General features: G+C 40.2%; 1 protein-coding gene across 6 annotated transcripts in view; it reads left to right on the top strand.

Annotated features, from left to right (window-relative positions):
• LOC137335203 (DNA (cytosine-5)-methyltransferase 3B-like) overlaps positions 1-25698 on the top strand; it is a 218830-nt gene extending 193132 nt beyond the window's left edge. The window contains exons 20-22 of one of the 6 annotated variants that reach the window (XM_068000421.1): positions 4945-5014; positions 10296-10414; positions 25097-25698. In XM_068000421.1, the coding sequence (XP_067856522.1) occupies positions 4945-5014; positions 10296-10414; positions 25097-25238 (331 nt within the window). In that variant the 3' untranslated portion in view covers positions 25239-25698. Of the gene's footprint in view, positions 1-4944; positions 5015-10295; positions 10415-10491; positions 10784-25096 lie in introns of those variants that run through there. The other 5 variants (XM_068000423.1, XM_068000422.1, XR_010966358.1 and 2 more) reach the window with 5 other exon arrangements.
• Positions 25699-26300: the final 602 nt, after the last annotated feature.

The following is a 26300-nucleotide window of genomic DNA, read 5'->3' as shown; positions in this document are numbered from 1 at the left end:
AATCTGTTCATATGACATTCTCTGTCTACTACTTTAATAGAAGTGTTAATCTGTTTAAAATAAATGGATTATACCTCCACTAAGATAGTGGCAAGAGCAATTTTATACAAATGAGTTAAGAATTTATTTGGTAATATTGTTAACAGGACTTTCTAGCTTTAAATGTATACTTATTACCTACTTTTAAGATGTTGGTTAACCTGTGATAGATACTCACCTCTGGGATCTGAGCTTGAATCCAGCCCCATCTGTCATCCCTAAAGATCCTATGTGAAATGCCAGAGAATTCAAAGTGATGGCCTGAGTGGGAAATTAAAATACTCACATCAATATAAGAGGCAGTGCTCTTCTGAGGTCAGGATAAAGGCACATTGTTGGGGTAGAGTAAAGGGAGCTTTTGTTTGCATCTTGTTCATGTAGAACCTGATCTGCAAGTGCTTGATCCAAACACTCGGTGTGCAAAGTGGCAGATTGTTCCACGTCCCAGCATTGGACCCCATCAGACAAAAAAGAAAACAATACTGACTGGAATTTACTGATAAGCAACTTCAAATTATATCTCAAACTTGTAATACTGATATCACAATCAATAATCCTTCATCTTCATGATCCCCTTCTCCCGGACTTACCAGAGAGCCGCTGCAAGTGACGCAACAGCCTGATCTTCGAGGCCTCTTCTCCGGCGAGTTGCCTGGAGACACCCATTAGGTGTCAGCAGCTCACCGGTTCAATGATAATGAGACCTGAGGCCCAATTTTAGGTGGGCCTTGGGTTTATCCATTCAAGCATAGAGATCATTCCAAGTGCCCCATTTGCGGGTGCAAATGAATTTTTCAACCTAAGACTTCCAGAAGACTGTTGTTAATCAAAAACTGCAAAATTTTCTTATGCCTGAAGCACTCATTAGCATCCTCTCCTTCATGAAGTGAAATTAATGTTAATTCTAATTATTTAAAATCTAAACCTCAGTCGTCACACTGATTAGTTAAAGCATTATTGAACATTTCACAGAAATGGTCTTGGTCTTGGTTTCAATTACCATGGTACGATGCTACAAAACATCCTTACTAGTTCATGCAGCAACATGAACTACTCATCCATTACTTGGTACAGCACTGCTTGCAGTGTATCATTTACAGCACAGTCCAGTAACTGAGAATCCTGCATCTGAATAATTTATGTTTCTCATATTATTCTATTAGCAAAATTATGAAATGGAAATATGACGAAACTGATAGTTTGGGGTGGTTGGGAGGATGATTTGTTTATTTTGAGCTATGAGGAGAGATTATTTTGTGGAAACAGAATTAAATTAATCAAACTCCATCTGGCCTATTACTTCCTCTGAGAGGGTACAGAAGTAAACAACAAGAATGATTCCAGGTATCAGTAATTTAAGTAACTAGAAAAGACTGAGGAAGTTGAGTTTGTTTTCTTTGAAGGACTGGAGATTTTGAAGTGATCTAATTGAAGTTCTCAAACTTATGAAGGGGATTGACATAACTGATCCAGGCAAATTGTTCACCATAGTGAAGGGTTCAACTACCAGGGATCACATGTTTAAGAATAAGGAAATTGGGAGTAAGAAAGAAAGTCAGGCAGACTTTTTTACCCCAAGATAATAGAATTGTGGAATAAGTTCTCAGTCAAAATGGTAGGAGTGGAAAATATTGCTTCTGGAGAAAAGTCTGAGGAATACACTGAGAAGCTGGTTAACAAAAAGGGACTGGCCTGGCCCTTTAGACTCAATGGTCTCTCTTGCTCTTAAAAATTCTTACATTTTGTATAGAGTCACAAGGCTATATCCGACTAATAGCTCTGCTAATTTTGAGACTGATTGATATGTGGTATGTATTTTCCAAATTTAAATTATCTATTAGGTGTACTGGCAGCATTGTGACAGAGCACCAAAGGGCACCACTAAATGCATTGTTTTTACTGATGGTCACCATTTCAAGAAAAAAAATAATGCATATAAAGATATTCGCCGGGAATTCCCTAGGGCTTTCTCCCAATTGGCCACTGTTACTTCAGCGGAAACCACGAATAGATGCGTAAACAGGATTTACGCCAATCTGCTGCTGAAGTGATCTAATTGAAGTTCTCAAACTAATGAAGGGGATTGACAAAACTGATCAAGAGAACCCCAGAGGAAATTCCCAGCAGTTGTTATCTTCTTGTAAACTCCAGATAAATGAATGTGTTCACAGTTCCCGGATGTCATGATAATGCCTGTTTGTTTGTGCCACTAATTGAGGGTTCACAATGTCACTTATTTCAGATGAGATCAAATTGAAGAATACTATTAACACTCATTTCAAAAATACAGCAAACAAAGTATCTTATTTTTGTTTGTCACGTGCTAAACATTGATGTACACAGTATATACATGGGGAAATTTGCTTATTTTACCTTTCATTGTCACATTTCTTTCTTCACAGCTGTTTGGTAGAGCCATATTCAATTTAGGCCTAAACTTTTTGTCATTTTGCACTCACAGTCACCATATTAATACAAAATGATCATCCATGTAAAGACCTTGTTACTTTCTTGTAAACACCAAACAGATGAATGTATTCGTTCGTAGCTCCCTGTACACAGACATGTCACAATAATCTCCACAAATCAACAGTAGCACTCATTGAAATAAGTAACTATACTGCCGTATACCTGTGTTACAAAATGGTTCTCAGTTTCTTGTATTGCAAAATGGGGCTTGCATGAAAACCATATCATATCGGAATGAGGTCTTGTCATCACTTTCTGCTCATTCTCCCATCTCTGGCTAAAAGTGACAATAATAGGAATTCACTATATCCTAATCTAGCTGTAAATGGGTATGTGTCCTCAGTTGCTGTAACATTGTATCTGGTGTAATATTATCATGCAGTTCACTTTCGGTATCTAACATGAGCATGAGAATTGAATTCCTCTGTTGACATGCATGGTCTGTGCCATTCAGAAATGTTTTAAGACTCTTGGCAGATGCATGAATTTAGAGCTTCTGTGTTGGAAGGGGGGCAGTGGTACACTGATGTGAGTCTCAGGTATGCGGCATGTACATTATGTAAGGCCCTAGGCCAGTGAATGCAGTCATATAAGATAAATATCATTTAATTAAACAATGCTAAATGTGGATTGGAATGAGAGACTGGATTCTTTCATTTATAGAAAGCCATTTGTGGAAAATATGAATGGAACCTGTCAGAAAGGTTCAGAGAACTTAATAAATTTTTGTATCTCTATAGCTTGGAAATTACGGAGAACAGTGTTATTGTACGGATGCTTATATGCTCTTATCAAATTCCTCTCACCCCACTAAATTAATGAAGGTGTTAACCTGTTTACTTTAGTTGGGTTAAAACCTCTGTTAAATAGCAGAGAGAGGAATTTGATATGAGTGCATTAGGGGTTCATTCTATAATACCACTCTCAGTAATTCCCAGACTTGTATGTTGCATCTGGTTGTATGGCTATCTTATAGGAAATTAAAACATTTTAAGCTCCCAATTTCATATGTAATAGCGTAAAAAAATAAAAAGCTTATTTTTATTACTACGTAAGAACTGTGATATTACAAAAGTGAGTAATAATGTCATTGTTTGACACCAGAGAAGGAAGATATGTATATTGTAGTGATAGGCCAGAGTTGAGGATGGAGAAGGGAAAGTGCATTTATTTATAAGAAGAAAATTAAGATTGCGATAATGTAGATTGCTTACAGTTGTAACACTGGATGTTAATAAGAGAAACTACCTTTAAAATAATTGTTTTGAAAGAAATGTGTCATAACTGATGGCATACATATGATTTGCGCAATTTGCTTTTTGACCTGAAGGAGTAATTCATTGTACATACAGTAATATGACTATTGCACAGTATACACATTTTGCTGTCAAATCACAAGGCAGAAGTTACTGCTGGTGGGTGTTATCATATGATGCTTTACGTGCTCATGAAAAATTCCTCTCTTCACAATTGTAAAGGAGACATTGACCTATTTGAGATAAATATCTTAACCATTAGAATAGCAGAGCAAGAATTACTTATGAGAGCAATTATACGATAGCATCACCAGTTGTAATTTCTACCCTTAGATCTTTGTTCCAGTAAAAGTTATTTTTTTGCATTGTGCACAATAAGATTAAGGTTCAATGCTTTTTGTTTGTAATGAAAGGTTTAATACAGTTGACAGAAATATTTAGAGAAGCTAAAGGTTATTGTTCAGTTTAATATTGTAAGCCAGCAAAAAAAATAACAAAATTTATAATAAATCTTAATATTGCATACCAATTACAAACACCTTTGTTTGAGGAGAAATTTGCACGGCTATGGGGAAACAGCAGGGGAATGTAACTAATTGGATAGCTCTTTCAAAGATCCAGATCAGGCACGATGGGCTGAATGGCCTCCATCTGTGCTCTATGATTCTATGATCTTATTTTTGTCAAGAATATATACATAACAAATAGTTCATACTGAGCAGTATCATTTCAGTACAGAACAAATAGTCAATTTAAATGTACTGCTACAGTAACATCTTCCCTAAAATATATACAGTAGAATCTCATTTAGCACAAACTTTTCATTAAACTCATATTTTTCTGGCAAAGGCTCCATTATGGCTAGTAGTTACTTTGCCAGCCCCCACATCTTCATAATAAAAAGAGTTATTGTATCTGTCACTGTCTGTTTACAGGTTATTTTGCTTCCATTTGTTGACATGATGTTAGTAAAAACTGTTCTGAATACCTTGGTTACATTTCTTCATAGTGAAGAGTGTTGTCCCTTGATTGGCCAGCATCAATAAATGTTTCAGCTGTTGCTATTACTGTGGTCAGTCCTCTTATAACATGAAGAAATGCCTCCGCGTTGCTTGAAAATGCATGATACAGAAAATACATGGAATATTTGGCACTGAAGTCAGATTTTCCACATTCTCAGGCCCCTGGTTGCTTCTTCAGCAGATAAACTGGAACTCCAGGACTGCCTTGAGCATGGTAGGATAGCAAAGGTAAGCTTTGTACGACATGGCTATAATAGATTTAATCACTTTTAGGTGAATGTCTATTTAACATTTACCATATTTTAGAACATTCTACATATTTCAATCTAGAAAATGTATAAGCATGAAAAATACAATGGGCTGTTTTTAAAGACCACTGTGTTAAAGTCTCTTCTCTCTGACAGCTGCAAGAGTTCTACAGAAATGTTTGTGTTTCTCAACATAGATACTAGTTGGCACAAGTCCATAGCACTTCCCCATTTTCCCCCCTCCTCTGCTGAAGACACTGACTATTGCTAACTCATACTGGTCACACCATTTCCCAATTCCAGTAAAGAGATGTGAAATTCCAGAGCGGTTCTGGGAGCTCTGTAAATGGATCTATGATGCAACTAATCCTGCTATTCCAGGCCCCTTGCTACCTTTCCAAACCCATGACTATCACACTCCGTATAATAGTTAAAAACAGAATTCTGCAATTGTATTCTTATTTTCCCAAAAAAAGACAGTGGGAATGAAATTCACTGAAAAATTCAGATTTTGTTTCATTTATTTCAGTTAAAAGATTGGCATGACAAATATTGTTATCAACATTGCTCTCCGTATATCTTGGTGCTGATTTGGAGAATTCTTATCCAAGTAAAGTTGGTGGCTGTGGAATGGGTTGTAAATTTGTATTTTCAGCTTTAGGTGTTGGGTTGCAGTTTAGGATAGACAGAGATGTAAATTTTGACTTTTTACATTTGCAAATGTTCTACTGAAACCAGTTGGCACAAGTCTACAATACTTTCTCATTTTACCCTTTCCTCTTCAGGTAGCACTGACTATTGCTAGAGTATGGTTCCACGGGCACTGGCAGAAGTCCAGAACCATGCCGAAGCAGCCTTTCTTGTGTGATCCTTGATGATGGGTGACAGTGGACTACTCACTGTGAAATGCAACACAGCCTAGCCTGATCTGCCCTCACTCATCCTCCACACAGATACTTTCCAGCATGAGTCATTGGATAGCAATCAGGAATAGGAACCCTGGATGACTTTTCCCCATCCATTGTTCATAATGGCATACTCAATCAGAAAGAACACAACAAGGATGGCTGTTGTGAGAAATGGAAATATTATGCTGGTACAGTAGAGAGTAATCTTCTGAGGTTAGGGATAAAGTGCTTTCCTGGAACCGTGTAGAGGGAGTGTCAGCTTGGCTCAGAATAGCCCTCTTCCTCTGAGTCTGAAGATTGTGGGTTCAAGTCCCACTCCATGACTAGAGCATATAATATTGGCTGACACTTCTGTGCAGTGCTGAGGCAGTACTATTTTGTTGGGGATGCCATCTTTTCAGTGATATGTTAAACTGAAACTTTGTCTACCTTTTCAAGTGGACGTAGAAGATCCTATGGCACTTTTTCATGAAGAGCATGTTCTGGCCAACATTCATCCTTTAACCAATGACATCAAAGCAGATTAACTGGTCATTCATCTCATTGCTATTTATGGAATGCCACTGTGTACAAATTTTCTATTGTATTTGATACATAACAACAGTGACTACACTTCAAAAAGTTATTAATTAACTGTGAAGTGCTTTGGGATGGCTTGCAGACGTGACAGAAGCTATATAAATGCAAGTCTTAGTTTTTTTATGTAAGGTCCAATCTGAGATCAACATGACCTATAAGTAATTGATAATGACAGCAAGACTCCAGGACCGGGAATTTCCTCATAGATACCACCTCAGATGCCGAAGCTTCACCAGAAGTACTGCAGAAGTCCCTTTTACAAGCTACCCCTTCACTTACGGTGAAGGTATAGCGGCAGAGTGTGAGCAGCTCTGAGGAAATTCCTGGCCCAAGTGTTTGATTATCTGACAATCAGGGTCAAAAATTATTATTTTTTTAAAAATCCCACTTAAATTTTCTACTCAGGGTCTGATGTGAGCATTCACCAACACCGTCTAATTCAAGCTAGCCGTAAATTTTAATCATATAAATAAATTGGTTATATCGCCTAGTAGAACATAACACCAGCGAAGACACAGACTTATTTTTCAAGACAGCAAGCCTATTGACCTGCTAAATGGACTCTTAAGATTTTACTTTTTTTTAGTGTACATCTAATTTACCAGGGATGATAAAAAAAATCTTTAGAATAATATTATCAGAGTAATGTCAACACATCTATTATTATGAAAATAATTAATGCTACAAATTATTGCAATGGAGTGAGGCAACAAACAATGATGTACCCTAAAAAGGAATCTGGCAAACAACTGGTCAACAGATTGTAACGTTTTCTAACCTTTCGCTGGTCAGATATTTTAGGCTATGTACAATATTTTGATATGAGAAAAAGATTTGGAACTAGGTTTTAGCTAATTCAGCTATTGCAGCTAAATGAACAAACAGATAAAAATATTTTCAGTTGAATTAAAATGCTTCAAATTAGTTGACATATTCTATCTTATAATTTTCTACTTAATAAGAAATTAAAGGTCCGATTTTAATCCTGCCTGCCGGCGGAATGGGGCGAGCAGGTGGTTAAAATGGCAGTAGCATACCATTCTCAATGCTGCTATTGTAACCACGCAGTTTTTTGATCCTGGACGACATAGGCAGGCGAGGCCTCATAAATACATTAAAATCAGGACGCCGTGCCATTTTAACTTGATATTATAAAAATCACAGCAGCCCCACCCAGTGCCTGACCCAGCAGTAAAACCTGACAGAATTGGTGTCTCAGAGTCACTGAAGCTTTATTTAAAGGATCTTTTTACTGTCTGGTTTGCCAGGAAAGTTTCCAGTTTCCAGCTCGCTTCATTTGTACTTTTCTTGCCTTATCACCCTTAGTAAGCTTTCTGTGCTTATCATGGGTTCTTTAATTGTTTATTTCATTTGGATGGGGGAGCACTTGGAGGATGAGAAGCATCAGCCTCAGCAACCAACACCAGGTTACCAGAAGATAGCAGGTGAGGGGGACTGCTTGTAGGAGGTCATATCCAGCACACAGGGTATACTAGCCAAGAGTCACTTTCTTGGATCTATCTGAAGAGCAGTGTATCAGAATGCTGTGCTTTTCCAGTCGGGCTGTCGCAGACCTCTGCAGCCTCCAGTTTGAACTGGGGGGCATGGTTTGCCAGTATCTGCTAAAGACCCCACTCCCCTAAACTGGCTCATTTCCATCTTCTGTAGGGGACATCCGCCGCATATCCCAGCTGCAGTACACAGCTGCATTAAGCAGGTCACCAATGTCCTGTACACTGGAGCTCAGCTATACATCACCTTCCCCATTAACCTTAACAGTCAACACAAGAGAGCTCAAGGATTTGCAGTGTGGCTAGCTTTCCTTGCATCAAGGGCGTCATTGGCTGCACACGTTTAGCCATCAGGACACCAGAACACCAGCCAGCAGCATTCATCAATAGAAAAGGCTACCACTACATATTGTCCAGCTAGTGTCCGATCACAGAAACAGGATCATGTAAGTTTCTGCAAGGGACCCAGGCAGATTTCACAACACATTTTTATCCTGCACCAGTCTACCATCCCCCCAATATTCAACCCTCCCAGGAACATGGCAGGATGGCTGCTGGGGGACAGAGGCTTCAGATGTGGCTCTTAACACCTTTCCACAAACCCACAATATCTGAGCAGCACGGGTATAATCAAAGCCAGAGGATCACCAGGATCATTATTGAGCACACCATAGGGATGCTGAAGCAGAGGTTCAGGTGTCTCATCAGATCTGAGGGCTCTCTACAATATGCCCCACAAAGAGTCCAGCATGGTAATGGTATGCTGCATATTGAACAACCTCGCCATAAAGAGAGGCCTGCATTTGGAGGAGGCACAGCTGGAGCAGTCCTCATCGGACAAGGAAGAGCAGGGGATGTTGAGGAAGCACTAAAAGAAATAGGTCCTTCTCAACACTTTGCAGCAAGAGATGTGAGGAATCAGCTAATTGCTCAGCAATTCCGCTGACCTGCACATTGCAGTACCCTGATAACTTACACAAATCCCCTCGCTTAACCGTGCTTGTTACATCCTTCACCACTCCCTTCATCCTGCATTAAAGCACATTCAACATACTCGGACAACTTCTATATTAATAGCATACTGACAATAGGAACAGGAGTAGGCCATTCAGTCCCCCAAGCCTGTTCACCATTCAATTAGATCATGGCTGATCTGTACCTCAAATCCATTTACCCGCCTTGGTTCCACATCCCTTAATACCCTTACCTAACAAAAATCTATCAATCTTAGTTTTGAAATTGTCAATTGACCCCTGGCCTCAGCAGCTTTTTGGGGGAGAGACACTGCAGACTCAGAACCTGCTATTATAACACAATGAAGATCAAAGTGCCAAATGTGATTACAGAGATTGGAAGAGGACCTCGCCCAGTGGCGAGATGTGGTCTGGACCTCTAAAGTCTTTAAAATTTAAAAGAATTCTCCAGATCAGCCCATGTGCTCAGGGGGCCAATAGGACAGTGGCTGAAGTTGTGGTGGCGGGCCTGGAAAAACCCACCCACCCCAACAGATGGGCGCTGGAGTTTATATCACTCATTAGGAGACGCACACTAGCGATGCACCTGATGTGGCACTTGCGCCTGCCTGACCCATGTAAATGAGGTGCCCTCCCTCTGACCCTGCGGACTCCAGCAGGGGTAGTGTTTGAGGGCACTATTGGGCATGATGCCAGTGAAACTGCTGGAATTGTGGTATGGGGAATTTTGGGGCCAGTACCTTCAAATTTAAATAGTCAAATAATTGATCTGGGGAAAAAATTGGCTGATATCTTTTCTTGTTCCATGACTTCTTGCATGTTTTTAAAAGCTAACTTTTTACATGTTAAGTTACATGAGAGCATTTTTGAATGCTCTCATGTACTGTCATTTTTGGCAGGATGGAGCAGTAATGGTGGAGGGGGCGAGCTTCTATTTAACAGCTTTACATAATATCTTATCCCACTTCAGTACAATTATTCATAAAAAGAAACTAAATTTCACTGCACCCAGCTAGAAACTGATCTCACAGGGAGAGCACCAGTCAGAGAATTGAGACCACAGTGTTAGCCCTATCTCAGACCCATGGTCCCTTAAAGCCCAAGTTCCTTACTGAGAGCACAGAGTTTATCCTGATAGCTGAAAGTCTTCAGAATTGTGGAGATATATAACTAATCTTACTCTGTTGTAAAATAGAGGTAATAATTTATTTATACTGTGTTGAAACTGAGCTTTTAGTTGTATATCTCATGAAATGGACCCTGACCTTTTGTATTACAATGTTCTACAGTTTAGCAAAGTTAGGACCATAACGACCAGGTCGAACTCTATCAAGCAGGGCAAGGATCAGCATTTCCCAGTTATCATGAATGGGAAGGAGGACATTCTGTGGTGCACAGAACTGGAGAGGTGAGCCTTGCCAGCATTTCTTTTAAATGCGTCTTTCACCCCCATTTTAAAATTTATTTTTTCCTCTCCCATTTCAGATTCACTGAACCTATTTTCTATCCCTCCCTGTGTCCAACAGCATAACTTAAATCAAGGATATGCTGTGGGGAAAATCACATGGGTGAACCCAGATTCTTCAATTACCTGACGCAACATGTCATATCAGATATGGATCACTGTGAAGCAATTCACAAGAAAGGAAAGTCAGAGATGATGGAATATTATAGCATGTTGTTTCCTGTAATGATCACCACCAGCTTTCTGAAAATTTTCTGTATCCAGGCTGCTTTAGAAATCTGCAACCAGAAAATGTGTCTAATCTTTGTACTAAAAATAAATGTGTACTCAGCAATGTGAAAGCCTGTTTCAGTCACAGTATGTATACTTAACTGGTTTAAAGGTGCCTGTGAAAAATAGTTTCAGTTGCACTAAGTTTATTTAATTCAAACCAATAATGATAGGAGATCTGGTGCAATAAACTCACCTCTGGGACCTAGGCTAAAATTCAGCCCAGATTGTTGGGGTGGAGGATTCCCCCTTGTGCCAAGTGAAATTGTCTCAGTTCAGTACCTAGTGAAGCATGTTCACAGCACACTGCAGCACACAGAATCCAACACTAACTTCACCCAGAGAGTTTATAAGGATGACTGGCATGCACCACAATTTCTGAAATAGTCTTAAGACACATTGTTGGTGCATTGCAGTGGGAGATATACTCTGCATTTAATGGGGTATAAATCCATCTTGGGCAGTAGCGCAAAACAGAAGGCAGCCCGTTTTGCTCTCTATCCAATTTTATTTTCCATTGCCTTTGTTGCATTAGGATTTACACAACTATGTTACATGTGTAGTGGCATAAAATATGGTATAGAAATTACAATAGAGGGTGGCTGAATCACATACTGGATCCACCTTCACCAAGACCCACCCAAATAGGTAACTCAATGCTGGACTAATGCTGTTGTCAGTTGAAGTGCAACCAGCTGGAGTGAATGCAGCACTTCTTGACTTCATGACCTGCATTAAAACTGCCCTTTCTGATTACCAATGAAAGTCCTGCTCCTTCCATTAAGGCAATTGACTTGCGCTGGTAAATAGATTTACTTTATGTGCAGATAGACTGGATTATCCTCATTGCACATACCAAATACTCCAGTATTCTTCAAAAATCGAACCTCAAGTATTTACACTGGATGCACAATGCAGCATGTGTGTGTGTGTGCATAATGGTAATTCAGGTTTTATATGAAACTAACCAGCACGAGAGAGATGTTGTCATTTATTGTGTCTCATTTTTCCATAAGAGCAACATGGGCAAATCTGGGAGTGTACAATGCTGCTGGATGCAAATAAGTGCAAGAGTATTCCATTGCTCAACAAAACATCTATCACCTTTATGAGCACCTTCTTCCAGAAGTAAACATACTGAGATTGAAATTATTCAGGGTACCTGATGCAGAAGATTTGAAAATGCCTGGCCACAACTTTTCTATCAGAAAAGTTCATTTTCATTGGTATCATTTGCTGGTAAACTCCATGGCAGACAGCTGAGTCTTATGTGAAGCTTAAGTGAGCAAGAAACGAGCTTGATGAAACTGCTCCAAGATAAAAATGTTTTTAGGTAGTGAATAATACAAGGGGGTATATTTTAAAACATAATGCTCCCAGCATTATGGGAGCAAACATTATATAATGGGAGCAAACATCAAGAATTCAGATGCAGTGATCTGCACACCCGATTCATGGCCCACAATTTTCTGTCTGTTCGATGTGCCCTTCCATCGCACAACGCACTGTACAGGAGCACTAAATCATAAAATTTGTCCCAAGGTACTTTGTCCCTGGTAATTATAATCTCTAAACTATTCATTTGTTCATCTGGAAATGCAGGTTATTTTTCTGTAAAATTTTCACGAGACATAAGTTTACATGAGACAATTGTCCTTTTGTATTTGTGATAAGACCCATTTTTATTCATTAGGATGATTTTCTCATCTATACAATCAACTTGCCTTGTGTGCCATTGGCTATTTTTCATAATGGGAGGGAAAAGTGGGGAGTATCTTGTATGTTACACAAAATAGAGGATACCAGGGATGAATTTCAACCATGCATTGATTGAGTGCCTTCAATATTCTGCCACATGATTGCTCCAAACCAACCTAACAATCCATAAAGGCCTGTAATAACCCCTGAACACTTAGGTTAGAAATTGCAAACTGGGTACAGGGAATGAGACATGTCCGGCTTTGGGCCTTGGCGTCCCCAGGCAGCTTACCAGCAAATTGGCATTGGATTTTGGGCCACTGCAATTGGGAGAGGCAATAGGGAGGAAGAGGGGCAAGGCGATCGGGAGGGATGAGCGCAATTGGGAGAGGGAGCAATCGGGAAGCAGGGGTGCGATTGGGAGGGGAGAGGAGGGAAGCGATTGAGAGGGAGGGTGTGATCGGGTGGAAGGGGGCAATTAAGATTGAGAGGCAACAATTAAGATTGAGAGGCAAGTGATCAGGAGTGAGGGGGCAATCGGGAGAGAGGGGAATGTGATCTGGAGGGAGGGAGGTGATCAGATGGAGGGGAGGAGGCAATCGGAAAGGAAGGCATCGGGAGAGCGGGGGAAGTGGTTGGGAGAGGAAGCGGATAGGAAAGGGGGAATCGATTGGGAGAGGGGGGTGATTGGTAGGGGACTAAGTGGGAGATGGCAATGATCTTCATTACTGCAATGGAGCTGTGAGGGGTGCTTCTGCAATCAGGTGAAAGGGGGCGATCGGGAAAGAGGCCGAGCGGGAACCGGCAACAGTCTTCGACACTGCAGTGAAGCTGGCAGGAGCACTCCTGTTTCTTCTGCCTCAACATTTAGGTAAGTATTTGTTAACACTTACTTTTTGGATGGCAACTTGCAGCAGTCCCTTTAAAGACTGCTGGTTAGGCTGCATGTAGACCTCGTTTTCCTGAACACAGCTGGCCTGGTGCCAACTGAGTTCAGGGCAGACCAATTTTGCAATGGGGCCCTTAAACAGGCTTTAGGCCCCTCATTTGTACATGCAAAGGACCTAACGCCAAGTTTCAGGCCTTTTCTGTCTTTACTGATGTGGAGGGCAGCGCACTTCCAGTGGGGAATGTGCAGGTACCCGTCTATTTGGATGCTTTGGCGCCCATTTTACGCCAGCATCAACCAGTTTCTAGGCCCTATTGTCTTCTAGGACTTGTGTTATTAGTATGCTTTGAGTTTTGTCACTTTGTCAAAAGAAAGAATATAACAGTATACAGGGAAATTCCAGGGAAGTAGGATCAGAGTAGATAGGTGTGATAGGATGAGTGACCTCCTTCTGTGCTTAATTTCTGTAATCTTAAGTACTTATGTGATCCTTGTGAACAGAATACGTGGTAGCCTTTTCCCTTCTGAGTAAACGGGAAATCTATAGAATTAGCAAAGCGAATAATGTGACCAGTGCCTGAAGGTTGTTTCAAATGCTTTTTGAAAGTTTTGGGATTCCACCTGTGTAAATAGAGATATGTCATTCAAACAGTTTATGATCTTCACACTTTCTCTATAATAATGTGTCATCAAGGTTGGGCTGGCCACCTTTGCCCTTTATCTGTGTAAAAAGTAGGAGAAAAATTATATTTAATATGCTTCAATGCTCATCTGTGAGGTAATGTCATGTAGGTTTTTATGAGTAATGCTATCTGACATCAGTGTTTATGTGCAACATAATCTGTGTAAGCTTGCATGAAATGGGGAATAGAGTTCAAGATGGTTGTCAGAATGGGTATAGGAATGGCTAGATCAGTTGTATGACTTTTCAACTTGTGCACATGAATGCCTAAATCTCCTTGCCCTTCCCCATTATGCATGCAAAAGTGGTGATATTGGGACAAAACTACTGCTGTTACATGTGCTCACATTCCATATCTATAACGCGCTAGCACAATGTATTATGTTTGAGAAGGAATGTTACATTAATTTAAGATTTGTAACTTAAACTCCTTTTTTTGTGACCTTTGCCAGTCCAACCAAGAAATGTAATTTCAGCTGATGCTGTTTTTAATGCACTCTATCCATATTTAAAAGCATGCATCCATCACATTGCACCTTTTAAAGGCATAACACCTGAATGTGTCACACTTTGGTGTGTCACACCTCAAGATATCATGGTCTAGAAACAGGCCAGCACAAACTGGGTGCAGGAAACGATCCCTGCACCAGAGTGAGTAGGCTCAAAGCCCACCCGATATTGGGACTTGGGCCTCATATACATCAGACTGGCAAGTTGCAGACGCCTGCTCGGCATCCCCAGGCAGCTCACCAGCGAAGACCATTTTAAGTTCGGGCTGCTGCATCGCCTACAGCAGCCCTCAGGTAGATCTAGGAAGAGCCAGGTTAGTGATCGGAAGGAGGGGGGCAACTGAAGAGAGATGGTAAGCAATCAGGAAGGAGGGTAACATAAGAAAGAACATAAGAAATAGGAGCAGGAGTAGGCCATACGACCCTCGAGCCTGCTTCGCCATTCAATAAGATCATGGCTGATCTTCAACCTCAACTCTACTTTCCCACCTGATCCCCATATCCCTTGATTCCTCTAGAGTCCAAAAATGTATCTCTCTCAGCCTTGAATATATTCAACGACTCAGCATCCACAGCCCTCTGGGGTAGAGAATTCCAAAGATTCACAACCCTCTGAGTGAAGAAATTCCTCCTCATCTCAGTCTTAAATGGCCAAACCCTTATCCTGAGACTGTGCCCCCTAGTTCTAGACTCTCCAGCAATGGGAAACAACCTCTCAGTATCTACCCTGTCAAGCCCCCTCAGAATCTTATATATTTCAATGAGATCACCTCTCATTGCTGTTGGGGAAGGTTTAAACTAGAGTGGCAGGGGGATGGGAACCTGAGCGGGGAGTCAGAAGGGAATAAAGTTGAGAGCAGCAAGAGAGGGGAAGACCCAGGGGAAATCTACAATACAAATAGTACAAACAGTTGTTCAAGAACAAGTGAAAGGGAAAAGCGTAGAGCAGCGGAAAGAAAGTGTACTTTAGGCACGACAGATAAAATAAAAACTAGAAGGTGCAAGGCGATTAACCCAGCATCAAAGCTGTGGCAGGGGGTTGGGAACCTGAGCAGGGAGACAGAGGAAAGCGTGTCAGGAAGGGACAGAAGCTATGGAGAAAAAGGTAAAGTGTTAAAAAAGGAAAAAGCAGGAACTAAGTGTCACAAAACATATTTGAAAGTTCTTTATCTGAATGCACGTAGCATTCGTAACAAAATGGACGAGTTAACGGCACAAATAACGACGTATGGGTATGATCTTGTGGCCATTACAGAAACATGACTGCAGGGTGACCACGACTGGGAATTAAATATGCCAGGGTATTTAACAATCAGGAAGGACAGGCAGGAAGGAAGGGGAGGTGGGGTGGCTATGTTAATAAGGGAAGGAATCACTGTAATACAGAGAAAAGATATTGGGACAAAGGATCAGGATAATGAAACAGTTTGGGTAGAGATAAGGAATAATAAGGAGAAAAAAACACTCGTGGGCGTAGTATATAGGCCTCCTAATAGTTGAAACTCTGCTGGAAGAAGTATTAATCAGGAAATAGTCAGGGCATGTAATAAGGGAACAGCTATAATTATGGGGGATTTTAACTATCATATTAACTGGACAAATCAAATTGGGCAGGGTAGCCTTGAGGAAGAGTTTATTGAGTGTATTAGGGATGGATTTCTTGAGCAGTATGTAACTGATCCTACAAGGGGGCAAGCAACCTTGGACCTGGTCCTGTGTAATGAGCCAGGATTAATTAATAATGTCCTAGTTAAGGATCCCCTTGGAATGAGTGACCATAACATGGTTACATTCCATATCCAATTAGAGGGTGAGAAGGTTGGTTCTCAAACAAGCGTACTGAGCTTGAATAAAGGAGACTATGATGGTATGAGAGCGGAATTGATTAAAGTGGACTGGGAAAATAGATTAAAGGGTAAGACGGTACATGAACAGTGGTGTTCATTTAAGGAGTTATTCTACAACTTTCAAAAAAAAAATATTCCACTGAGGAAAAAAGGGTGTAAAAGAAATGACAGCCATCCGTGACTAAGTAAAGAAATTAAGGATAGTATCCGACTAAAAACAAGGACATATAAGGTAGCCAAACTTAGTGGGAGGATAGAAGATTGGGAAGTCTTCAAAAGACAGCAAAAAGTAACGAAAGGATTGATTAAGAAAGGGAAGATAGATTATGAAAATAAATTAGCAAAAAAATATAAAAACAGATAGCAAGAGTTTCTACAGTTATATAAAAAGAAAAAGGGTGGCTAAGGCAAACGTAGGTCCCTTAGAGGATGAGACCGGGAAATTAATGGTAGGAAACATGGAGATGGCAAAAACGCTGAACAAATATTTTGTTTCAGTCTTTACGGTAGAGGACACTAAGAATATCCCAACAGTGGACAAACGGGGGGCTCTAGGGGGCGAGGAGCTAAATACGATTAAAATCACTAAGGAATTGGTACTCAGTAAATTAATGGGACTCAAGGCGGATAAATCCCCTGGACCTGATGGCTTACATCCCAGGGTCTTGAGGGAAGTGGCAGTAGGGATTGTGGATGCTTTGGTAATAATTTTCCAAAATTCTCTGGACTCGGCAAAGGTCCCGGCAGATTGGAAAACTGCTAATGTAACACGGTTATTTAAAAAGGGTATTAGGCAGAAGGCTGGAAATTGTAGACCAGTTAGCGTAACATCTGTGGTGGGTAAAATTTTGGAGTCTATTATTAAGGAGACAGTAGCAGAACATTTGGATAAACATAATTTAATAGGACAAAGTCAGCATGGCTTTACGAAGGGGAAGTCATGTCTGACAAATTTGCTTGAGTTCTTTGAGGATATAACGTATAGAGTGGATAAAGGGGAACCAGTGGATGTGTATTTAGACTTCCAGAAGGCATTCGACAAGGTGCCACATAAAAGATTATTGCTCAAGATAAAGAATCACTGCATTGGGGGTAATATTCTGGCATGGGTGGAGGATTGGTTATCTAACAGGAAGCGGAGAGTTGGGATAAATGGTACATTCTCGGACTGGCAACCAGTAGCCAGTGGTGTTCCGCAGGAGTCGGTGCTGGGTCCCCAACTCTTTACAATCTATATTAACGATTTGGAGGAGGGGACCGAGTGTAACATATCAAAGTTTGCAGATGATACAAAGATGGGAGGGAAAGTAGAGAGTGAGGAGGACATAAAAACCCTACAAGGGGATATAGACAGGCTGGGTGAGTGGGCGGAGATTTGGCAGATGCAATACAATATTGGAAAATGTGAGGTTATGCACTTTGGCAGGAAAAATCGGAGAGCAAGTTATTATCTCAATGGCGAGAAACTGGAAAGTACTGCAGTACAAAGGGATCTGGGGGTCCTAGTGCAAGAAAATCAAAAGGTTAGTATGCAGGTGCAGCAAGTGATCAAGAAGGCCAACGGAATGTTGGCTTTTATTGCTAGGGGGATAGAATATAAAAACAGGGAGGTATTGCTGCAGTTATATAAGGTATTGGTGAGACCGCACCTGGAATACTGCATACAGTTTTGGTGTCCATACTTTAGAAAAGACATACTTGCTCTCGAGGCAGTACAAAGAAGGTTCACTCGGTTAAACCCGGGGATGAGGGGGCGGACATATGAGGAGAGGTTGAGTCGATTGGGACTCTACTCATTGGAGTTCAGAAGAATGAGAGGCGATCTTATTGAAACATATAAGATTGTGAAGGGGCTTGATCGGGTGGATGCGGTAAGGATGTTCCCAAGGATGGGTGAAACTAGAACGAGGGGGCATAATCTTAGACTAAGGGGCTGCTCTTTCAAAACTGAGATGAGGAGAAACTTCTTCACTCAGAGGGTGGTAGGTCTGTGGAATTTGCTGCCCCAGGCAGCTGTGGAAGCTACATCATTAAATAAATTTAAAACAGAAATAGACAGTTTCCTAGAAGTAAAGGGAATTAGGGGTTACGGGGAGCGGGCAGGAAATTGGACATGATTTTAGATTTGAGGTTAGGACCAGATCAGCCATGATCTTATTGAATGGCGGAGCAGGCTCGAGGGGCCGATTAGCCTACTCCTGCTCCTATTTCTTATGTTCTTATGTTCTCATTCTTCTAAACTCCAGAGAGTATTGGCCCATTCTACTCAATCTCTCCTCATTTAAAGTACAGGACTCTTACATAGTAAGTGGGCTGGGTGGCAATTGGGGCAGGCAAGTCTAGCAAGCACTTGGGCCGTAGATGCAAGCAGGTAGGTAGGCAGGGCCGTGGAATGGAAGCACTTGAACTGGGCAAGCAAATCAGCTGAGTGGATGGACATTTTCACAATACTGTCCGCACTGCGTGCAGTCATTCCTAGCCTGCCCGAATCTGCCCAGTCAGTCCCAACCCATTCCTGCCTGCGTCTTCTTCACCTGTAGATTTCTCATCAGCCGTTGCTATTTTTAGTTCTCCTACTGCACTTGGCAACTATAGCTGTGATAGTATAGTTGGTAATAACAGTAGCGAATCGAAAATAGCAACAGTTGATGACTTATCGTAAGTAAGGCAACGATTGTGGGGGGAGGGGGGTTGGTGGGGTGGGATCAGGGCAGTGACCAGGAGAAGGAGGGAGGCAGCGATCGGGAGGGGGTTTGAGCGGTTGCTGGTAGAGGTCTGTGGTTTTAATATGGAGTCGGGGCACCAATCCTGCACCTCCTGGCTCCACATTCAGGTAAATATTTTTTTAAATCTTACCTTTTTGGCCTGCAGTGGTCCCTATAAGGATTGCAGATTAGGCCACATGCAGACCTGGTTTTCCAGAATGATGCTGGCCCATCACCGGCTGCATTCAGACAAACCAATTTGATAAATGGGGATATCAAACAGGCGTTAGGCCCCTTAGTTGCATATGTAAATGGGCTAATGCCTCTTTTCATGCCTGTACAAATATGGCGGGTGGCGCACTTCCAGCTCAGAATGTGCGCACATACGCTGCCCACCATATTGGATGCTTTTGCACACATTTTACGCCTGTTAAACGAGCACAGCATCATCGTGTTTCGATGCCCACATGTCCATAGGCAAAAACTGTTGAATAACTGAAGAGGTCTTATCCATCTCATACTTGATTGACTAAATGTAAATCTATCAAAAGCAGTTTGATTCAATAAGTAACTGCCAAAGACAAATTGACAGCAGTAGAAAACTGAGCAATTAAACCACAGTTTTTTTTTGATAGCTATCATTCCTGAACTGACAAATAGCATACAAATGTCATAGAATATACAGCACAGATATATGCCATTCAGCCCAACTGGTCTATGTCGGTGTTTATATTCCACACAAGCCTCTCACTGTCATTACCCCTTCGCACCCTTCCCCCCATATCCCTCTGTTCCCTTCTCCCTCGTTTATGCATCAAACCGCCACTAAATGTGTCAATGCTATCTGCTTCAACCACTCTATGTGGCAGCGAGTTCCACATTCTAACCACTCTTTGTATAAATAACTTCCTCCTAAATTCTTTATATGATCTGTAAGTGACTAGCTTATATTGATGCACCTTTGTTCTGAACTCGCTTAGTTTCTCCACGTGAAACCCCTACAATTTTAAGTCTGCTCAATCTTCCCTGCAAGTTGCATCCTCAGTATTTTGGTAAAATTCTTGTAAATCTTTTCTACACTTTCTCCAGTGCTTCAGGTGAACGTAGGAAAGAGGTACAAAAGACAATTAGGAAAGTAAAGTGGAAATATGAAATGAAAGTATAAAAGAATATAAAAAGAAATAGTAAAGTATTCTGTAGGCACATAAGTAACTAAAGGAAAAAATTAAGATAGGGATAGGGCCACTAAACAATGAGCAAAATAAATTCACAGATGAAACTGAAATGGCATGGAGACGGAATAGCAGGAGGTGACCAATCAAATCACTCAAATAATTTTAGGATGTTGGTTTCAGCAGTGATCTTCAATTTTTCATCTACTTGAAATTTTACTGGTATAAGTAAATTTTATTATCAGGAAAAAAGTTTTAAACTTAAGACTAAAATGCTTTTTCTTTCTCAGATTTGCACGTATAGTGTTGTAAATCTCTGGAAAATGTTTTCTCTTCTGTTTTGGGAGCCTCAGACTAAATTTGGAGTGCTTGATGGGAACTTCAATTACTGGGTTGGCATTGTTGTACATTTCTTCTGCAAATACTTTTGTTCCTCCCGATTGGCTGCTATCCGTGTCAATCATGACAAATCCCACCGATTCTCCTTTTGGTTTTCCCAGCACATATGCTGAAGTTACAATAGCGCAATCAGTTCCTTGTGCTCTCTGCAGAAGCCCACACCCACCCAGTCATTCCCAGTCTACCCTAAATCATCTGCAATTCTTCATAGTCTGGCCTGCCCCTCTCCACCACAGTCATTCCTGGCCTTTTCTAAGATATTCCTAGCCCGCGCTGATCTACCTAAAGTTATTCCTGGCATGTTCAGTGTCGTTTTTCATCACCTGTTGCTATTTTCAATTCTTTACTGTTATTGCCAACTATACTATCACAGCTATAGTTGCCAAATGCAGTAAGAGAACTGAAAATAGCAACAGCTGATGAGAGATTTACAGGTGAAGAAGACGCAGGCGGGAATGGGTTGGGACTGACTGGGCAGGTTGGGGCAGGCTAGGAATGACTCCGCACAGTTGGACAGTATTGTGAAAATGTCCATCCACTCAGCCTAAGTGGTTTACTTGCCCAGTTCAAGTGCTTCCATTCCACGGCCCTGCCTACTTACCTGCTTGCCTCTACGGCCCAAGTGCTTGCAAGGCTTTCCTGCCCCAAGTGCCTCCCAGCCCACCCATATGCTCTCCTACTCACTCAGCCCGAGTGGTTCCCAGCCCACTTGTTCACTCATCCATTCGTGGTGCTTTGTAGCTTACCTGCCTGCCTAATGTGCTTACCATTCCACCTATTCATTCATCCACATGCCCTGAATACTTCATAGCCTGCTTTCCCTGACTAACTCTTCATGCGCAACACCACAGGAGATCTATTTGTATCACCTATTCAAAACATAATACAAATGTAAAACTTTCACTCAGTTTTTGAATTTTAACAAAGTTCTTTTATATGCTTTTAATAAAACCTGCTAAGTCATCATATGAGAATCATTTAAAAAAAGTATGATTGAATGTTGTCGGAGTTGCACCAACATTTGGGATTAAGTTATATCATTACAGAATGGATGCACTGCAACCAAAGTATTGAGTATTGTAGTTAGAATCATAGAAGAAAAACTTTTAATTAGCAGTCAATATTCACTATAACAAAAATAAAAATTAATTTTACAAGCATAATTCTTGTAGGTTCAAAAGAAATGTGGTCCCCAAACCCACATTGCAGAACATTACCATACTTTTAGAATAAATTTGCCTTATTTTTAATGTAATAAAATAGCTTACTAACTTTTAGGTTGTGATCTAGATGCAAACTGAGACGAGCAAATTATTGTATTTGTACTCTGCAATAACTCTGTAGTAGCTCTTGGACATATTGTGCTCTGTGAGTAGACTACCACTGTAAAGACGGTTGCACTATCAAAAGGTTCATAGAGCCAGAATTTCTTTATTCCTTTCTTTTTAAGCCTTTTGTTTCCTTAAATACAACTCACGCCCAGAAATTTTCCTCCGGGGGTACAAGCAGGTGGGTCTAGATCTTGAATCTCCCTGTAACTGATCAGCTACCTGTCAATGGGCACAGTTCAAATAGGAAAATTTGGTTTTATTTCTTTGCCACCTTGCTTCTGTCCAGGATTCCATCCAGCCGCTCAGCAGGGAACTAATGAAACTGTTACAACTGAGTAAAGTGAGCTCAAGTGAACAGCAGTTTTGAAACTCAATCAGATTTGTATGTCAAGCACGAGTCACTTGCGCTGCTGGGCTATCTGAATCATTCTAGCCTTCGGTTGCACTGACTTTATATATTTACCAGATCTACCATTGGAAGTAAAAATTAGGCAGTGTTATTATTGAATCGTAACTTATAGTATTATATTTTTGCATTATCATGCAGAAGCCATACTATTTATACAGAACAACTGTACAATTGAGCATGAAATAACCAGCGTGTTTTTATTGAGCATGATGATTGGATCATGCAAGTCTTAGAAAAAGACTAGTTATTTTCTTTATCAAATCACAATCATGCATCTCTGTCACCATTGTTTCATTATTGGCAAATAACCCAGTTAATTCAGAACTTTGTCAAGTGGATGACCTTAAACTCAACTACGAGTAATGATTTGAAAGTTGAAATTTTTATTGTCCATAACCAAACGATTATACATAGTGGCTGTTACTGGAATATTATCAAGTGCTCTATCAGGCATTCCTCCTCCACCATCATGTAACAAAACTGTACTTGAAGTTGAAAGTTAGACAAGCCCATTGTCAATTCTAAATTATGCTGTTAAGTCCTTTTTTAACCCCTCCCCAAAAAAGAAGTTTTAGCAGAAGATCAAATCGCATGATACATGGTACCTTTTGATCAATTTCTTGAAACTGGGGATTTAAAGTTGAAGGGTTCAATTTTGCCTTTTTGGTTCATGCATACATAGTGTTACAAGATCAGCCTAAACAAGCCCAAATTCCTTCTATTTGCCACATGAAATTCTATTCCAGTAACATGATGAATGGAGACATTCCCCATACATGATAGGGCTGATTCTGTGCATTTGCACGTAACAGGTGGTGGGAAATTGCAGGGACATAGCCATGATTTTCTATTTGTTAAAATCAATGGGTGGAAAATCACAGGCAGTGTGTGTAGTTTCTGGCCATGTACCTTCTCTGGGTGCTGTACCCTGCTGAGAGCATGCTCGCAGCCCTAATGTGTCTGCAGCAGAATTTCATACCATATCTGGGCAGTTTCACAGAAAAAGTCTGCCACCAAACTATATCAAACCAGCATTTTTAAAGATTATATATATAATCTTATATATTTAAAATATAGTTATGAAAAGTGAATAAGGGACACCAGTAAGCGTACAGCTCTTTTTTTTGCAACATTTATCATTGTAGCAATTCTGTAAATATACTTCGCCTTTAATATTAGGGCATTAAATGGGACCATTGAGTTTAAATATAAAAACAAAATGAAATTCGCAGGATTCTCAGAAAATTTACCCTATTCAAGCTGTGTAGCAATAAGGTTACTGCTGAATAGTTTTGTTATTTTAAAAATTTCTTTGAATTAAGCAACTTGATAATGAAGAGTAGTTTAACTGCTTATTTAACCATCAAAATCTGGGGACTTGTAAACCAGTTCTGAAAACTAGCCAATAAATTTGTCATACATACTGACATAAATACCTACATGTATTTAAATTGACAAATTATAATATCTAATCTTAAAATGTATCAATGGACTTTGTTTTGCGCAAACATTAATTGCCAGATGTTCTAGAAGTCAAAAATGTCAGGATTTGTTGGTGTTGAAAATTCTCAACCAATATAAAGGTGCAGTGACTAGATTTAATATAGATCATAAATAAAACTGGTACAAAGGGGTAGAAATTCGTCAACGCCCAGTTTCAGGAGCGATAGTGGCGATGCGTCCGCAACACTGCCCAAACCAGAGGGCCCAGGGCCAGTCTGAAATTGGGCCTCGAGCCTTAACTTAATAATCTGGGCGAGCTGCTGGAGCCTGTCCTGCCTCCACAGGTAGCTCGCCCCTCTGCATGAATGAATTTTGGGCCACTTGCCTCGCCGGCAGCAGCCTCGTCTGAGTGCCAGAAGATGGGGGTGGAGGACAGCGGGAGGGGGTCTGATTGTAAGCGGTACCAGTTTCAGGAATATAACGGTGCTTTCATAGAGGATGATGTGTAGTAAAACCGATTGGTGTTGACTTCTTACGCCCCTGGCTCCTCATGAATTTAAAGAAAAATTACTAAAACTCACGTTTTCATTGGCAGCTGGTTCTTAGGTCGCTTCAATGCCAGGTATGGTTGAATGGAGCAGGCTCAGTGCCCACTCTGCTTTTTGGGACATCAATTTCTCAACAGGTACCAAAACAGGCATTTAGCCCCTCATTTACGTACATAAGGGACCTAATGTCTATATTTCAGGAGTCCCGGGTGCAGGACGTTGGTCCCCAAAATTGAGCCTCATTGTGCCCATTTGACACCCATAAAATGGATGCAACAAGGTCCAATTTCTGCCCCCATCAGTAAGCAGGGCTATCACTGACCAAAACAAATCTAAATTGGGAAATAAAATTATGGCATTCGCAATGATTTCATAAAGCAATATCAGTTTAACTTTGTCTAAGATAGCATCTTTCCCAGCCACTGAGTTGCCCACGGTGAAAACTATTATATACATAATTTGTACGTTGAGTGACCAAAAAACATGCTCTTTTTCTGCTTGGATGCGAGAGATTCAGACTAATTAAGTATGATAGAGTTCCTGAGCAGATAAATAATACGTGACCTGTGGAAGGAACAGGTTTGATGGGCTGAGTGGTCTTTTTCATTCCATATTTTCTTCTGTGAAACAAAAACATCCTGGAAACAAATGCAAATTATATTTGAAATGTCATGGCATGCTTTCAACAGAAACTTTTTATGCTAAATGATTCTCTTCCTGCAGGATCTTTGGCTTTCCAGTGCATTACACAGATGTGTCAAACATGGGACGAGGAGCCCGACAAAAACTTCTTGGAAGGTCATGGAGTGTGCCTGTCATTCGCCACCTATTTGCACCACTGAAGGATTACTTTGCTTGTGAATAATACAGTACAATATGTGCCTTTCAGGAATATAAAGGTGCTTTCATAAAACAAATCCAGACTGGTTTTAACATATCAGTATACTGTGACAAGAAATTTGAATGGCATTATTGTGAAGGTTGCATGCTGTACATTTATGATACTGTGGCCATTATTCACAGTCACAACTCAGGACAGGGTAGGTAGCAAACATACCTACCATAGTTGTTTTAGCTTTTGTAATCTCACCTTTTATGTGAAAAAAAACAGAATTCTTACTTTTAGCTGTAGTTTTATTACTGTAGAATGAAGATTATACTTCACAGTTTTCTAGTGTACTTTGTAGCCACTCATTTTATGGGATTTTAAGGGCTTTTAACTCTTAATGGTGCTATTGTCCACCTTTTAGATTTTCAACTTATTTTCTAACACCTAAAATAGTATTTTATTGTTATATTATACATATCTGTAGTTGGATTTTTGGTAGATGGATAGTAAATCATAAAACTATTGATAAAAAAATAGTACAGTTAAAATCATTGTTCTAAAATGTTGAAGTTGACATTCTGTTTAAACAGTATTCCAGTATATTTTTACTTACATTTCAGCAAAGTGTATTTTGTTTCTGTAACCTGTTTATATGTGTGGTCAGTGAAAAATCATGATACAATGTTTAATTTGTTTATGTATTGTACTTTAGCAAGGGCTGCAAATGTGTAAATGAGCAAAAAAAATATAAAGATGGAAATCTGTGTTGTTTAAACCAAGGCAGTTTCTATTAGCAGCATATGGAGGATGTCCTTCCAAAGCTGGGCTGTCACTTTTCCTCACAACCATTTTCCCTCAGTCAAATTTACAGTTGGAGAGATAGATCATGCAATTTATTGGTAAAGTGGTATTCTTGTTGCTGCTCCATATCGCATCTTTGAAAAAGTTTTCAGCTAAAAATAAAAGACTGTGATCATAGTATTGTCATAACAATATAGTGCTTTAGGAAAGTTTTTTAAAAATTTAATGACAAGTAAAATACAGTTTTACTGTCAAAATGTAGAAGTTACATTTTATATTTTAAACTCAATTTTGTAA

This window comes from Heptranchias perlo, chromosome 19 (genome assembly GCF_035084215.1).
Source record: "Heptranchias perlo isolate sHepPer1 chromosome 19, sHepPer1.hap1, whole genome shotgun sequence".
NCBI classification, from domain to species: domain Eukaryota; kingdom Metazoa; phylum Chordata; class Chondrichthyes; order Hexanchiformes; family Hexanchidae; genus Heptranchias; species Heptranchias perlo.
This window is presented reverse-complemented; position numbering and strand designations above follow the sequence as displayed.